Source organism: Orycteropus afer, unplaced genomic scaffold (assembly GCF_000298275.1).
Source record: "Orycteropus afer afer isolate SDZICR_OR568_19922 unplaced genomic scaffold, OryAfe1.0 scaffold00175, whole genome shotgun sequence".
Lineage (NCBI taxonomy): Eukaryota > Metazoa > Chordata > Mammalia > Tubulidentata > Orycteropodidae > Orycteropus > Orycteropus afer.
In genome coordinates, this window is record NW_006921762.1 from 5504648 (window position 1) to 5523269 (window position 18622).

At 33.9% G+C, this 18622-nt stretch overlaps 1 protein-coding gene across 1 annotated transcript in view; it reads right to left on the reverse strand.

Moving 5' to 3' along the window:
• SUCO (SUN domain containing ossification factor) overlaps nt 1-18622 on the reverse strand; it is a 126700-nt gene that overhangs the window by 50640 nt on the left and 57438 nt on the right. Inside the window, exons 5-11 of the mRNA XM_007947112.2 lie at nt 18330-18467; nt 17961-18111; nt 12098-12221; nt 10502-10626; nt 9971-10038; nt 3443-3550; nt 1467-1572 (exon numbers count right to left, since the gene is read on the reverse strand). Coding sequence (XP_007945303.1) covers nt 1467-1572; nt 3443-3550; nt 9971-10038; nt 10502-10626; nt 12098-12221; nt 17961-18111; nt 18330-18467 — 820 coding nt within the window. The remainder of the gene's footprint in view (nt 1-1466; nt 1573-3442; nt 3551-9970; nt 10039-10501; nt 10627-12097; nt 12222-17960; nt 18112-18329; nt 18468-18622) is intronic.

Below are 18622 nucleotides of genomic sequence, written 5' to 3' on the forward strand. Positions count from 1 at the left end.
TAGGTTTGGTTTTAATTTCTTTGGGATAAGAAAAATTCAAGGTAAAGTATATTAAATTTATCACTATAAAATGAGAACAGGGGTAAATGTTCTTTTTTGTTTTTTAGCCTCAATTGTACTAAAAATGGCTTTTTATAAAAGCAACACCAAAATGCTCTATATCCTTTCAGTATAAAAGCAACAATGTAGGAAGTTTTAACTTGGCATTTTGTATGTCACTGATAAACATTCTTTGATTATTTCATCAAAGTAGATGGGATAAAGAATTAGTAGCATGTGAACTACCTTAATTGTAAAATTAAACACAACTATATCACCTGACAAATAATTTTTAACATTTTTCCTCACAGTATAGAAATTGTGCTCTGCATATATAAAAGGTCATTTAATAATTTTCAGTTCTCAACAAAAACATATCTTCATTTTCCTGAACATTGTTGAATCATTAACTGAGAATATCAACTGGATTTTTAAAATGAAATGTAGTACTTTTATACTTAGACCAGGAATACTACAAGATTATCCATTTATAAAAGCCAATACAATACATGCTTTAAAAAGATACTGACAGTAAAATCCCAGAAGACAATTAGATAGCTGTGAGTTCTCTTATTTAAAGAAGAAAAGGAAGACAAAGTTGCTGCCATTCAAAAGGTCTCATTTATTAACACTGGTACTTTAAGGTATGGCTATTATTTTAAAGAAAAGAGGGGAAGAGGAACTTTCCTATTTTGTCTAAATCTAATTCAAGAACTATAATTCTACTTGATCCATTGATAAAGGAAGTAGAAGGGAATATAGACCATAAGTGTTTTAAAATTCTTTTATTTGAAACTGGTAGCTGGACACAGAATCTCTCTCTTGATTATACAAAGAAAGGGTAAAGGCCCAATGATAATAATGCCAAGAAAGTGAATGTTAAAAGAATCATACTCTAATAAGTTAAGAAACCTGACCTCCTTTCAAGATTTTAGTGATTAACAATGATTTAGGCTTCAAAATAGAAATACAATACCCTGAAGATGATAGTTTATGTAAAGACCAAAAAAAAAAAAAAAAAAAATTGGGTCATATTTTGAAATTTTATTGGAGCTACAAACAACAAAAATCTAGCCTAAGTTTCCAATTCTTAAAAAAGGGACTGTATTAACATTTGTCTCATAAAATAATATATCCAAGTTAAGAAGTATGTTGTTGTTGTTGTTATGTGCCGTCAAGTCAGACCTGACTTATAGCGACCCCTTCTTGGGTTTCCAAGGCAGTATCACTACGGAAGTAGATTGCCCCATCTTCCTTCCGAGGACTACCTGGTGCGTTTGAACTGCCAGCCTTCTGGTTAGCAGTCAAGTGCCTTAGGCACTATGCTACCAGAGCTCCCATATACCAGTATAGTTACCCTTACTTATTCTGATAAATGACAAGTATGTATTCATTATTAAACATATTCCTGTATGTGTAAACATTACCTTCACATATTTTGCATACATCTGTTCATCTAAAGGGAAACTCTGGACATTTCTCTCATCTCTACCATGGAAAGTACCAAGTTTAATCCATTTATTTATGGGATATCTAGAAAACATAAAACAGAAATATTCTTTTTAAAAAAAAATCATAAACTATATATTGAGACATTGCATCACATCTTCAACATATATTCTATGTATTTTCTCCCCTCCAGTCAAACATAATTGATTTAATAAAGTTTAAATATGACAGGCCCTTAAGTTAAACAAATGCTCCCCCCCCCCAACTAAACTGAGAGGTTCCTCTTTACTAGAAAGGAAGACCTGGAAAAATCACACCTCTACCAACTAAAAAGGAGTGCAACGAGATAACAAAAGTAGCACCAGGACCATTTCTTCTTGTCTGCAGATCTTTCAAGTGAACTGGAGATTTCAAAACAGAAAATAGCCAAGATTGTCTTAAAAAAAGAAAGTATGACTCTTCACATACTGAAAAGTATAAAATCAAGTGTTGATGGAAAAAGAAAAGGAAAATAATTTTTTACCATATTTGAATTTGACAGGCCTTGTACACCTGTTCCCTTTAAAAGAAAATCTAATAAATAAACTCACTGCCATTGAGTCAGATCCGACTCATATATAGATCTCTCCTTGGGTTTCTGAGGCGGTATCTCTACAGAAGTAGATTGCCAAATCTTCCTTCCAAGGGGTGGCTGTAGGGTTTGAACTGCCAACCTTTTGGTTAGCAGTCAAATACCTTAGGCACTACCACCAGAGCTCCTGAATAATAAATTATAAAACCATTTTTTTGGTTTACTATAGCATTTAAGGAACTCCTCAAAATAATGAACTCTCATTATATTTAAAATAAAATGGACATTATGTGTCAGAGATTGATATGCCATTTGACAGATGGGAAAACTGCAGTTTAGAGAAAAGGAAGTGATCTGAGAAAGGCTAGTGGCAGAAAAAGGGATGGAATTCTCTAAAGGGTCTTGAAAATTTATTTCAAAAACTGTATACAGGAAATTCTGAGTATGAGGTGAGAGAAGAAACACCTTGGGAAAACTCTTTCTCAATGGTAGAAAAATAATCTAAGTAACAGTAACCTACTTGGCATATCATTGGCATTCAAAGTCCTTATGGAATGAAGAAAGATCTCCAATGGGGAAAAAAGTGCCTAAGGCATTTGACTGCTAACCAGAAGGCTGCAGTTCAAACCCACCAGCTACTCCTTGGAAGGAAGATTAGGCAATCTACTTCTGTAGTGATACCACCTTGGAAACCCAAGGAGGGGTCACTAAGAGTAGGATCTGACTCAACAGCAGTGAGTTTGGTTTTGTGTTTGTCATTAAAATGGTATGTTTTAAAAAAAAGAGCCAATCTCAGGATGTCAGTAAAAATGAAATTTCTTATAGAATTAGTAAATAAAAAAATGCTTAAGAAAGACCAAAAGGAATATATCAAAATGTGAATGATAGTAATCTTTGGTATATTTATCACTAAACATGCACACAAAAGAGGTTTTAAAATCTATGTTAATAAAAATATGCCTTATGATACAAAATGAAGCACTTGCACATACATGTATGTTCTTAATAACTTTAAGAAATATTTAGATGCAATAGATCATACTGGTTAGAAATAAAGCCTCTGAAGTAATACAGATCTAGATTTGAATTTTGGCTCCTCCATTCACAAATCATATGACCAAGACAAGCAACTTAACCTCTCCTTATCTACTTCTTCATCTTATAAGGGAATATTATCATATGGTTGTTATAAGCATTATATGAGTTAATGAAAATGAAGTGCTTAACAAGTACCTACCCTACAGTAATATTATTACTACTATTATATAAACTGGTACATTAAAAGAAAAAATAAAATGACTGAAGTTGAAGAGTGACTCATTTTTTAAATTTTTATTCTGGAGATCTAATGTAGATCCTATAGAAACTAAATTTAGAATTTACCTGTCACTGATAGAAACCAGAAAGTCTTTGGGAGTAGAAGAAAATAATTCATAATTTGCGATATCAAGCTGTTTTACTTGAATTGGTTCACAAAGTTCAATAACAAACCTTCAAAAAGAACACAAGACAATTATTTAGTTAACCAACCAAAATTACAGTTTGTATTAAATGTGACATTGAATAGCTTGCATAAAGTTACTCATTAAAATATAAGGAAAGAGGATTTTCAGCCTAAGTTATCCATAAGGGAACACCTATGCATAGCTCCCTAATACAGCACTAGAAAGTAGGGGAAGGGAACCTATAAATAAAACAAGGTATTGATTTTGCCCCATCATATGAAAATGATTATTTTTCAATGACAAAGTTCATTCTTTGAGAAGAAATAATTTCATTAGGAACAGCTAGTGATAGTGTAAACTGACTAGTCCCAAGGTTAGTTTGGCATATTATCATTTTTAAAAGGTACCACGGCCTTTGATTTAGGAATACACCTTTAGAATTTTATCCCAAGGACAGACAAGTGGCTCCAGATGTCCACCCTTGTATAAACACTTTGCTATATCAAGAACATGGTTTATAAGGAACAGGAGGGAAAAGTCAATCTAAATGTTTAGCACAGAGGATTGACTAAATAAAGTATGGTCCGTATAGGCAAGCAGCCAGTAAAAATGATACTAGAAACTAGAGATACCATTTATATAAAAATCTAAAAAACATACTAATTTACAGTCATAGAAATGTACAGTGTATTGGAGCAGGGAAATTGAGAGGGAGAAACAAAGAAGTATAAGCAACCTTAGAGGAGATGGATATGTTTGCTGTATTGATTATTGTGATGGTTTCACAGGTTAAAACTTACTAAACTGTATACTTTGACATGTTGCAGTTTATTGCTTGTGCACTTTATGGCAGTTATACTTCAATAAAGCTTTTATTTAAAAATTATCTAGAAACTTGTATTTATTAACATCAAAAGATGCCTCGGAATACTGCTGCTTAAAAATTTTTTGTTTTACAAAATATGGTTCCATATGTGTAAAAGAAGACTGTATATAAGATGGCATTTGAGGAAGATAAATATTTTTATGACATCTAACACTTTAATCAATGCTTTAATAAACTACTATATCAAATGAGATTATAAAGACAATTAAATGTTAAATAAGTCAAAAAGAATTAAAATAACAGTGTTTATTTAATCTTAGAAAGAAAAGAACCACATTCCAGAAGATGGTAAAAGCAATCAAGTTTCAGAAACAGGCTCACAAAGACAGGCTCATCCATTCTTTTATCTAATTCTCATAACTTAACTGCAAGGGATATTATCTTCATTTTACTGAATCATTTAATAAATACTTACTAATTCTTCCCCTCTTCCTTTTAGTAACAGAACCCTGAAGTTGTGAACTAAGCATACGGTACTCATCAAAGACTGTATTTCCCAATCTTGGCTATGTTACTTAGTTTTGGGTGATGAGATGTGAGCAGAGGTGCAATATCCAGGTCAAGCCCTTAAAAGGAAGCAGCTAGCCCTCCATTTGCTTGCTCCCACTTTACAAGCTAGAATGAGGATATGGTAGGAACAAATCATCTCAGTAATGCAAGCAGGGGCAGCATCTTAGGGGATGACAAAGAAACAAGACAGAAGGTACGTGTGGGCCCTTTGACTTGATCTCTGTTGCTACAGAACAGCCCTAATCCCTGCTTCCACCTGTCAGAGCTCAGGCTACTGTAATGTCAGAGAAAATTAAATTTCTCACTTAAACCACAGTCATTTGGTCTGTTAAAGAAGCACAATCAAAAACCCTAAGTAATAGTCACTTAACCAGTAAGTAGTGAAACCAGACTTACATCCTTCTAATCTTATATAAACTCTTCCAGAAATCAGGAAAAGGAGGTACATTCTCTAACCAAAAACACACACAAAAAGCAAGTTGTACAAATCTCAATAAAGATCCTAAAGAAAACTTTAGCAAACCAAATAAAATAATCTCCACCAAGTTTGTGTTTATTCCAGGAATTCAGGAGTGCTATCTCATAACCTATAAATGTAATTCCTCATATTAATAAGTTAAAATGAGGAAAAGCAAATAAATAATTAAGAGATGTATAAAGAGCATCTAATAAACTGACTTTTTAAAAAAAATCCTTGACAAACCAGCAAAAGGGAACTTTCTTAATCTAACAAACGAACAAAAAAAAAATAGCTACAAAAAAATCTACAAACAACACATTTAATGGTTCAAGGTTAAATTCAAATTAAAGAACATGATCAGAATGTCCACTATCACTGTTTTCTGTTAAATAATTTTATCAGTTTTATCTGGTTATTATGGCAAAAAAAAAAAAATAATGATTAGGATTAGAATGTTTAACCAAAGAAAATACAGAAAACTATGTAGAGAGGCTATAATTCTCTACATAGAAACACTATAAGAATCTACTGCAAATTATTAGAAATAATAAGAGAACTTAACAAAATAGCTGGATACAAGATCCATATATAGAAATCAACTGCATCTCTGCAAACAAGAAAAAAAACAAAAATGTATTTTAAAATGATCATTCACAATAGTAATGGGAAAATAAGCTGTCCAGGAATAAATTTAACTAAAGATTTTCGTTACAGAAAATTCTTTTAAATAATTTTATTTAAAGACAACTTAAATAAATACCTTATTTATGAATAAAAACACTCAGTATCTGAAAATCATCTAAGGATTTAATGAAAATCCCAATATGCTATTTGGGGAACACAACAAATTAAGTCTAAAATGTTTAAGAAAAAGTAAAGGCAGGAGAAGAGCCAAGTCAGTACCAATGAAAAATAAGGGGCAAAAATTTGGCCTACTAGATATTAAAATTCATAAAGCCAAAAAAAGTGTGGTATTACTATAGGTACTGACCAATGGAACAGAACAGAGAACACAGAAACAAACCCATGCATATATAATATAGCCTTGTAAACTGGGAGAAGTATGAACTACTAAAAAAACAGTAAGATAAAGTTCTGAAAAAGGGAATGGGTATGAGTGCCCCTTGGACACCACATAAAAAAACTATTCCAAAGTGATCAAAAATCTAAATGTGAAGTGCAAAATGTTTAAGCTATAAAGAAAATAAGAGAGTATCTTTATGACCTCAAGGTAGGGAGTGATTTCTGAGGTGGGATGGACACAGGACTGTGATGACAACTCAAGCTTTATAAGGCAAATAAATTCACTTATATTAAAATTAAAACCATTTCTAGTCATCAAAAGACACTATCAAGAAAGCAAAAGGAAAATCCACAAACTAGAGAAAACATGTGAAACATATATTACTCTCAGTAACACATCCACTGTGAACTATTGGATTGTATCCAATCTACAAAATAATAAAGTCACACCTAGACTTCTACTAAACCAAAAAACAAACTCACTGCCATCGAGTCAATTCCGACTCACAGCGACCCCTATTGGGTTTCCAAGGCGGTAAATCTTTATGGAAGTGGATTGCCCCTTTTTCCTTCCGCAGAGCAGCTGGTGGGTTTGAACCACCAATATTCTAGTTAGCAGTCAAATGCCTTAGGCACTGCAAAAATGATAAACACTTCAATAGAAAACAGAGAAATAAACTAAACAAGCACTTCAGAGAAGAAAAACTGAGTGGCAAATAGACATGAAAATATGCTCAATCTCTTTATTGATCAGGGATTGATAGGATCCCTACAGCAGTTGAGATCTCAGTCTATCTGAAACAATGTCATTGCAGTACCAGCATCACCACCTAGCAAGTACTCAATAAACATCAAATGAATGAACGAACAGGAAGACTCAATATGCTAAAATGTCAATTAACCTGAAATTCAATCTAGAGATTCCATACAAATTCCATACAATTCCAATAAGAATGCCAGCATGATTTTTGTGGAACTTGACAAGTTGATTCTAAAATTTAAAATAAAAATACTAAGGAATAAGAATAATCAACAGATGCCTACAGAAGATGAGAGATATAAATGTACCCTACTAGATATTAAGACTCATTAAGCTACAGTGAGACCAAAGCAAGCTAACAAACTGTCATCATGTTGATTCTGACTCATAATGACCCTTTAGGACAGAGTAGAACTGCCCCACACGGTTTCTAAGGCTGTAAAATCTTTACAGAAGTAGTCTGCATCTTTCTCCTGGTAGGTTCAAAGTGCCAACTTTTTGGTCAGCAGGCGAATGCTTTATTAACCACTGAGCCACCAGAGCTCCTTATAGTAAGACAATGTAGTCGTCTTATGCTTAAATATGGCAACCTACTTAAACCAGGTAAATCAGTTAAAGATGTTAGGATTTTTAACCACACAACAAAAAGGCAAACAAATATGCAAAAAATAAAATAATACAGTAAACACATACACAAATATATACATATATACACACGCATTCATGCTGCCTGGGAGAAACATTAATACATGAACAATCATCTAAGGTCACTTAGTGAGCTCTGGTGGCATAATGGGTAAGGAATTTGGCTGCTAACCAGAAAGCTGATGGTTCAAATCCACCAGCTGTTCCACATGAGGAAGATGAAGTAATCTACTTCCATGAAGATTTACAAAATCGACTCAAAGGCAATGAGTTTGGTATGGTCACTTATTCTGCAAACCAGAATAAAGCAAAATGATTGCTTCATATGCCTTCATCCCAGACTATCTTGGCTTGAATTTTAGTGGATGAAAACTTGAATAGTCATTGACTACACAAGCTTTTAAGCAGCCTTGGTGACACAGCAGTTAAGTATTTGGGCTGCTAACCAAAAGATCGATGGTTTGAACCCACCAGGTGCTCCAGGGGAGAAAGATGAGTGAGGCAGTCTGCTTCTATAAAGATTTACAGCCTTGGAAATCCTATGGGACAGTTCTACTCTGTCCTACAGGGTTGCTATGAGTTGGAATCAACTCAACAGCAACAGATTTGGTTTTTAGTTTATACAGGTATTTAATAAAAACAACACTTCAAAAATAAAATTTTGATTATAATCTCAAATGAATAAATAATCATATCCTGAAATTCAATTTACAGACCAAACGCAGGAGCAAAAATTAACATTATAAAATCATCTTTTAATATCTTTAGTCTACTATTAATTTTTGAGTCAGAAGACCTAAATCTATCTTTTTTTAAGGTGTGCATTTCCAAATGGTGTGACAGCCAAAGGTAGAAAAGAATAAGCAACAGCTTTAAGGGGAAAAAAAATTACATATATATGTATTTTATACACATACATATGTAAAACAACATAATGGCAGTGGTTCACCTCACTTTTTGAAAAAGCTGTTTTTGAGCAATAAAATCAAGTAATCAATAAAACTGTTGGCATATCACACATTATTTCCCCCCATAAATCTGTTTCTTTTCCTATATTCTTAATGTCAGAATCAAAGACTCAGTCACTGAAGCCAAAATTCAGGAAGATTTCCTACTTGCCTCTCTCCTTCATAGCCAAATATTAATCAAGAGCTGTCTCTTGATTTTACCTGCTATTAATATATTTCAAATATACCCTTCTCCTCTGTATCCTAATTGCCAATGCCTTAGTTGAAGCCCTCATTTCTACTTGGACTATGACAACAGGTTCCTAATTCGTTTCCCTGCTTTCAACTGTATTTTACTGTAAACCACCCTTTGAAGATGAGACTTAAAATGACAGTAAGGTCTTGTCTTGTAAACAGCCTTTACATAAAGGTTTTTTGTTTTGGTTTTAAACTGGGTATACACAGCATCTGAAAGCCTTGTTACTATCGAAGTAACTTTACCAAAACCAAACTCACTGCCATCAAGTTGGATCCAACTCACAGTGACCCCTCCTTGGGTTCTGGAGATGGTATCACTACAGAAGTAGATTGCCCAACCTATCTTTACATCCTCATATTCTAACACTGCTCTGATTGTACCTTCATTATTGCCTGCCTAAAAGAACTACTGCAGGTGGTTTCTACCTACAGTTGCTCAGGAGAGACATGTTCTTTTTAGCATGATCCTCTTATTCTTGTATTTCTTGGATTCCTTTGGCTCCCTGATCTGTGACTTCACGTGAATCCTTCAAGATTCAGCTCAGGACCCTGGGGCTGGCTCTCAGCCCAACAGTAAACAAAATGTACATGCAGACCACTTACCCCAGGTGACACACCCACACAAAAGAAAAAAAAAAAAAAACATTCAGCTCAGGATTTACTTCTTCCTGGAAGCCTGTCCTCATCCCCTCTCCCACTTGTATTTCAGCTTTGTACCTATAATACCCACCCTTTTGACAGCACTTTTGATACTACTTATTGTTTGACTAGATGTTTTTGTGACTTTCTTAAAATGAAAGCCACTTTGTCTTCAACTCTGTTCCTAAAGAGCTAAGTATGAAATCACAGCACAGGCACCAATCAATCAAAAATGCTTACTGAATGATGACACAAATAAATCAATCTAATCCTAATACAAAAATGTAACATAATATGTACATAAACAGAGTATTTTTTTAAACTTTTATATTACTTACCAAATTTTAGTGCTGCAAGGATTCAACATATAAAGATCCATATTTTCTATAAGAATAGCAGATGTGCTCTATTTAAAAAGGGCAGAGGAGATGAATCATTTATTTAGAAATATTATTATTTAAAAATAATAAAAAGTATATTTATTTCAATACTAAATTTTTCTAGGATTTCTGTATTTTTAGATCTTAAAAGACAAGTAGCACTTTGAAACATTCATTTGAGGAAAGAAAAAAAAAAAACATTAAAAAGGCTAAAATTTACCAGTAGGGCTACAGAATGATTTCTGTTACTTTAAAGAAAAAATCATTTTCTATTAAGCTATCTCATCTTTAAAATGTCACACAAGTTTTAAGAGCTAAAAACAGGAAGCATTATTTCAATCAATATAACTAATAAGTCATACATGAAAATAATTTTGAAAGGCAAATTCTGCATTTGTTATTGAATGGGGGGATAAAGCTAATGCTAAAACAGAGGTCCCAGAAAACAAACCACTGCCTATACTTAATAAAGTTATTAGTTTAACATACCTTGGCTTCTGGATTAGCTGCCAAAATTTTGGCACCACATTCTACTGAGGCATAATTATTTCGATTTTTCTGGACCTTTTTGGTAGTATGTTGACCCCCATTAGAAGATGGATACATTGACTGACCTGCAGACAAACCTTATTATAAACATACTTATATAAAATGATTATAACTGAAAAAATATCCTAAGCAACACAATTGATCTCAAAATTAAAAGGGTACTTTTAAAGAACAAGTTTTAATGCTTAGGAAAATATTTTTTAAATCCAAATAATAAAACCAAAATGCTTCACTTCAATCATCTTACAATGTCTCCAATAAACAAATTAACTAAATAAGTTCCTATTACTTGACTTATGCCTAAGCAATATAAATCACAAAATAAAGCTTTTACATGAAGATAAAGGTTTTCTGTATATACATTTTATTCTACTAAGGAAGTATTATCTTTCTACCTGTAACCCCAATTATTTAGAATTCTTAACTCTGAGACTTATTCTAGAAGGACAAATATATATATATACACACACAGGTATACATATATATGTGCGCGCACACACATATATACAAATATATATATATATATATATATATATATATAGGACTTTAACCCAACTCTATTTGAAGTAAATGATTAAGTGCAATAGAAAAAGGAGAAGTAGCAATTTAAAGGTTGTTGTCATTATGATTTCTTAAGGCCTTATGACTCAGGACCTTCCATACCTCAAATTTTCTTTAACTGAGACGAAAATCACTGCTCTGCCTTATCTATTTTATCTTAATGCAATAAGGTATAAGAATGAATTTTAATTAAAACTATACAATTATACATAAGTAAATTACACATAGGTAATCAACAACTGGGAGTCTGGTGGCATATGCCTAAGGCATTTGACTGCTAACCAGAAGGTTGGTGGTTCAAACTCACCAGCCACTCCTTGGAAAGAAGGTTGGGCAATCTACTTCTGGAGTGATACCCCCTCAGAAACCCAAGGAAGGGTTGCTATGAGTCAGATCCAACTCCACGGCAGTAAGCTTGGATTTTTTGGAATCAACAACTAAGGAGCCCTGGTGGTGAAACAGTTAAGCACTTGGCTGCTAACCAGAAGGTTGGCTGTTCAAACTTAACCAGCAGCTCTGTGCCAGAAAGTCCTGGTGATCTGCCTCTGTAAGGATTAAAAAACAAAACTAAATCTTGATGCTGAGAAGATTCCAACTCACAGTGACCCTGTATGACAGAGTGTAAATCTTTATGGAAGCTGGCTGCTACATCATTCTCCCAGGGACCTGCTAGTGGGTTTGAACATTTCAGTTAGCAGCCATGCACTTAAACACAGCACAACCAGGGCTCCTTCTGTAAGTACTACAGCCAAGAAAATCCTATAGATCAGTTCTACTCTGGAAACGTTCTACTCTGGAAGACTTGAGGGCACCCAACAACAATCAACAACCCCTTGGTAAGATGTAACTTTAAAAACCCTCCAAATAAGTTTTATTTCAGTAATTTAAAAGAGAAAAGCAAATGTAAACTATTCTCCTAAATGAAAAAAAATTAAGGAAAAAAAAGGGGGGAGGTGGATCCCAGAGCTTACTTACTTTTTTCTTTTTCTACTTCCATAACTTTTTTCTTCCATTCATCAAATGTTGGAATATCTTCTGGATCTTTGGGACTTGCTACAGATACAGGGTCAATTTCTCCTGTTTTTTTATAATCAGAACTCTGAAAGGAATGTCAAAATTGAACAAATTTTAACTTTTAAAGACTACTGATTAATAAATTACGAAAGTAAAAATGCTTCTGTCAAAATTAATTAAAAGCCTAAATTTTTATAATGAATATTATTATTTTGCAAAAACTAAGTAAAAAAAATGTTTTAGCTTATTTAAAAGCTGAGTTTATCTTGAAATAAGGATGAATCGTAAAAGGCGCTACATTATACTGTTAGCAAATAATTATAAACTTTACAATAAAAGTATTCTAGTTGAAGTGTATCTACTTTGAAATGTAAAACTAAATGATATATATATATGCCTAAGGCATTTGACTGTAAACCAGAAGGCTGACGTTTCAAACCCACCAGCCACTCCTTGGAAAGAAGGTTGGGCAATCTACTTCCGTAGTGGTATCACCTTGGAAACTCAAGGAGGGGTCACTGTAAGTTGGATCTGACTCGATGACATTGAGTTTGGTTTTTGGTTTTAATTAACTATAGATGTAATATATTGTTTCCATAAAATCTTTAACAAATACCATGCACATAAAAACCTTAGGTGGCTATAAAAACCTAAATATAAAAAGAAATTTTTTTGAATTTTAGAAAAAAATAAAGGAAAACAGTTTTATGGTTCATAGTAGTGAAAGATTTAATAAAATGCAGAAAGTATAAAAATTAATGAATACAAAGGATGCATATTTGGTTAGATTAAAATAAAAAATTAAGTACATCAAAAGATCAAAAACCGTATTTATCAATTAACCACAGACTGAGAGAAATATATGCAACACATTCATCCAACAAGTAATTATTACCTACTTTAAAGAGTTCCTAAAAATCAATAAGAGGGAAGGCAAAGAATATGAACAACAAATTCAGCAAAGAGGGAACAAAAATGCCAATCTGAGTTAGTAATCAGGGAATGTAAATAAAAACCACAGATACACCATATAAATTATATCAAGTGTGGCATGTCTGTTGAGCCATGGGAAATCTATTACACACACCAAACACCAAAGTTTAAAATTTGGTAATATTGCCATTGTTGTTAGGTGCCATTGAGTTGGCTCTGACTCACAGCAACGCTACATGCAACAGAAGGAAATACTGCCCGGTTGTGCACCATCCTCACAGTTCTTGCTGTGCTTGAGCTCATTGTTGCAGCCACTGTGTCAATCCATCTCATTAAGGGTCTTTCCCTTTTTCGCTGACCCTCCACTTTACCAATCTTGATCAGAGTAGGTGAGATGAAGTCTGGTCATTTTCACTTCTAAGCAGCATTCCAGCTGTACTTCTGTCAGGACAGATCTGTTTGTTCTTCCAGCAGTTTATGGTATTTTCAGTATTCTTCCCCAACATCAACAATTCAAAGGCATAAATTCTTCTTCAGTCTTCCTTATTCACTGCCCAGCTTTCATATGCATATGAGGCGACTGAAAATACCACTGGCTTGGGCCAGGCACACCTCAGTCTTCAAAGTAACGTATTTGCTCTTTAATATTTTATAAAGGTCTTTTGCAGCAGATTTGCCCAGGGAAACAGAATGTCTGATTTATTTACTGCTACTCCCATGGGTATTGATTATGGATCCAAGTAAAATGAAACCTTTGACAATTTCAATCCCTTTTCCATTTACCATGATACAGTTTATTGGTCTACTTTTGAGGATTTGTTTTCTTTATGTTGAAGAATAATTCATACTAAAGACTGTAGTCTTTGATCTTCATCAGTAAATGCTTCAAGTCATCTTTACTTTCAGCAAGCAAGACTGTGTCATCTGCATGTCACAGATTGTTAATGAGCCTTCCTCCAATCCTGATTCCATGTTCTTCTTCATACAGTCCAGCTTCTCAGATTACTTGCTCAGCATACAGATTAAGTAAATAGGTGAAAGGATACAGCACTGACACACACCATTCCTGATTTTAAACCATGCAGTATCCCCTTGCTCTGTTTGAACAACAGCCTCCTGGTCTACGTACAGGTTCCTCACGAGCACAATTAAGTGTTCGAGAATTCCCGTTCTTTCCAATGTTATCCATAATTTGTTATGATCCACACAGCCGAATGTCTTTGCATAGTCTATAAAACACAGGTCAAGATATTTCTGGTATTCTTTGCTTTCAGCCAAGATCCATCTGACATCAGCAATGATATCCTTCATTCCATGTCCTCTTCTGAATCATCTTGAATTTCTGCAAGTTGCCTGTCAATATACTACTGCAACCAGTTTTGAATTATCTTCAGCAAAATTTTATTTGCATGTAATATTAATGATATTGTTCAATAATTTCCACATTCTGTTGGATCACCTTTCAGTAATCCACCACTCATCTGTCAGTTTGTCGTACTGTAGTGGTTTGCGTGTTGTTCTGAGGCTGAAAGCTATGCCACCAGCAATTCAAATACCTGAGGGTCACCCATGGTGGACAGGTTTCAGTGGAGCTTCCAGACTAAGACAGACTGGGAAGAAGGACAGGGCCATTCACTTCTGAAAAAAATTGGCCACTGAAAACCTTATGAACATTAATGCTGGCAACATTAAGTAAAGTTCAGGATGTGGATATCTAATAATTCTATTGCTATGTATACATGACAGTGAAAATGCACACATGGGACCTAGGAAACATGCATATTAATGCTCATGCAGCATTTGTTTGCAATATCAAAAATTAGGAACTACAACCTAAGTAAGAAACAGAGTTAATATCCATTAATTGAAGAACTTTAAGTTGTGGTAAAGCAGAACAGATCAAAGCAGTGGGGGGAAAAAAATGGATGTCTCTAAAACAGTGTTGAGTAAAAGAATAGTTAAAGCAAAAATAATGTTTATTTTCTATTATTTCAAAATATACCAAATAATAGTATGTATTCTTTATAGTTATACAGATTTAGAAAAACTTTTAAAACATGCTCTAAAACAAAAGAAGAAAAAAAAATCCAAGATGGTTATATCAGAAGAGGAGAGAAAAAATGTAATGTGTATTTTTTTTCCCTTAAGCTAAATAATGAATATAAAGATGTTCAATCCATTATTTAATTTCTGTATTTCTAAAGTAATACAAAACTCACTGCCGTCGAGTTGAACCCAACTCAAAGCAACCCCTCCTTGGGTTTCTGAGGCAGTATCACTATGGCAGTAGATTGCCCAACCTTCCTTCCGAGGAGTGGCTGGTGGGTTGCAGTCAAATGCCTTAGGAACTATGCTACCAGAGCTCCTAAAGTATTATTAATAAATACATGATGTATTTATTGATAATGCTTTGAGAAGTATACAAAATTTATTTAGACAGCTAGCTCTTGTAAATAGTACAAGTCTTGTTTAGTAAATATATTTGTTGTATCAGGGCATTTTTTTTTTTCCATCAGTATAAAGTAAGTAACTTCCATAATTTTTTTTTTTCTTAAAAGAAAGCAGAACAATTCCTAAAACTCCCTTTAGGAAGACTTAGCAGCTTGGTCCCCACACAACTTTGATGTCCAACTGTTTCACAGAACAAGCTAAATATACTACTAAGTACCTTAGTAAACATAGTGTGTGACTATTTAAAAAATACACAGCAGAAAAGGAAGATTAAAGAGTTAGTATTATCACTAATTAATTGAGATAAAAATCTGGTGTAAACAAATGAAAAGAAGTAAGAAACATATAGATACAAAACTTAACCTAGCTGAGATATTTTTAGAGTACAGTCTAAACACTAAGAGCGGCAACAAAATGTAAAAAAAGAACAGATAACCTTTGAGGCCCAGGCAGTATCTATTACTTTTAAATAACAAATAAGAGAACAATAAAATCACTTTCTAAATGGTTGTCTAGATATGTGGCAAATTCATTTTGTTGAAGATCCTTGAGGTAACAGGGATAACACAAAATCTATCTACCTGAAAAGAAACTCTCTCCCACTCATACAAAGATAACTGGGCAGTTACCATGAACTGGATACTACACACAACTCCTGGACATTTCTCATAATGTGCTCATTATGAGCTAACATTAACTGACAATTCTTCTAGGATACTAATTAGAAGGTAATTAGTACAGCTAGCTTTGCTTTTTCCTATTAGACTCACAAACAGTTTAAGTCTCTGAGGTAACAAAGATCAGTTTCAGTTTGCTAAGTTAAGAAGAACAAGTAAATCTAAGACAAAGCTGGCTACCATGCATGAGTTTTACATTTGATACCTACATAGCCCTGTAGAAGACATGTAGGTACTGTTTGTCTAATTTACTGATAACTGTATTATTTGACAAGGAGCTCTGGTGGCACAATGCCTAAGGCATATGACTGCTAACCAGAAAGTCAGTGGTTCAAACCCATTATCCACTCCATGGAAGAAAGACAGGGAAATCTACTTCCATAAAGATTTACTGCCTCTGACCCCAATGGGAGTGGCTATGAGTTGGAATTGACTCGATGGCAGTGAGTTTGGTTTGGTTTATTTTTGGTAGTATTTGACAAGTGAATAACATAGGTGATTTAGTTTCAATGAGAAAATAGTTCTTTCAAGATGCTGAACTGAAATGTTGAACCCCTATACTTATAAAAAGTAGCACAGAAACAAGGAAGCCTGGTGGCACAGTGGTTAAGCACTCAGCACACCAGCCACCCCACAGAAGAAAGATGTGGCAGTCTGCTTCTGTCAAGATGTACAGACTTGGATGCCCTATGGGACAGTTCCTATATGATTCAGAATCGACTTGACTGCAACAAGTTTTTTGGGGTTTTATCATGGAAAATAGCTGGTCTAGTAATAATAAAAATATCCAGAATGCAGTTTACTTACTTTTGAGTACAGATTCCCTGAAAGTACCAGGAAGAGAAAGTGGAAACAGAAGACCCAAATTAAAAAAGAACAAACATAGATTGAGCTATTTGGCACCTGGAACCACTCTCTTATTCTATTTGGTTTTGTTTTTTGTTAAGTTCATGGAGTTCAACTTTTTAAGTTATTCCTTATGTTAAGGGAGCCTAAACTGCTGTGTCAACATTTATTCAAGAAATTCTAAACTGGGGTCTATGTGAGTCAACAACTCAAAAGAAGAAGAAAGTAAAAACAGTCCACTGGTATAAGCCCTGACTTTATTGTAAGAATCACACTCAGCAATATAAGCTATATTTATTTAATTTAAGGACCTCTGGTGGCATAGTGGGTACAGCATTTTGCTGCTAGACAGAAGGTTGGTGGCTCAAATCCACCAGCTGCTCCACATGAGAAAGATGAGGCAATCCACTTGCATAAAGATTTACAGTCTTAGAAACCCAGTAAGGGGCGCTATGAGTTGGAATCAACTCAATGGCAGTGGGTTTGGGTTTTTTTGGTTTACTTGAGTTGTATTTTCCATACAGATAAACAAAGGTAAAATGTCCTCTGCAAGTCATTCTGACAAAGGAGTGCTAAATTTCACCTTGTGTAATTAACGATATTCTGAAGATATTTTAAGTTTAGTAGTTATAGCTTCTTTTCTATAGCTAAGAAATTTTGTTATAATATGGACTTTAACTACATATAAGCAAAGAGAGTCCATACCTGAAACAAATCTCTCTACACAGTATACTGGCAGTAGGTATATACATGTAAATAACACTTCCTCTCAGGAAGTACAGTTCTCACAGTTTCACACACAGCTTAATTACTTATCTCCCTGGTCTTATGGCAAATATGGTTAGCAAACTGCTATAAAACTAATATTTAAAATGTATTGCTTAAGAAAGTAGGAGATGGTACAAGTATATACCTACCTCATTTTTTAAATTATCTGAAGGAGTCAATGAAGATTTTGGATCACCACCACCCTGTTCACTTGCTGAAACTTTTGATTCAAATTCTGATTTTGTTATCTTTCCTTTGCCATGTGAAGATGACACATTTTCTATATGCTGGCCAACAAGGCTATTTGAAACCAAAAGACATACAAATTTTAGCTAGACAACAAATTTATATCATCTAAATTGCAACAATTATATACAAGATAAATCAAAAAAGAAGCACAGAGGAACCAGCAATCTCTCAATTATAAAGTAGAATTAAGCATGCACCAAAGTCCATTCAAATGTGAGACTACTGTTGTTACAGAATCATACAAAGGACAAACAATTGTCTACACTCACCTTTCAGGTGGACTGACAAAGGAAGGTTGTTCAGCTGGAGCATTTGCGTCAAGGGCCTCACCAACATCACAGTTAGTTTCAGACTGCTCAGTTTCACTTGGCTTGACTATAGGGATAGGACTAGATTTTTCTATTTCACTAAAGAAAGAAACAAAAGACAATCTTGTGATTTAATGGATTTAATGTAAAGTAAGTTAAGCATGCCATTAGTTATTTTCAAAACATAACTGAAACCCAAAAAAGAAGAGTGCTTCACAGCTCTACAGAAATGTTTTCAAGAAATCACTTATTTG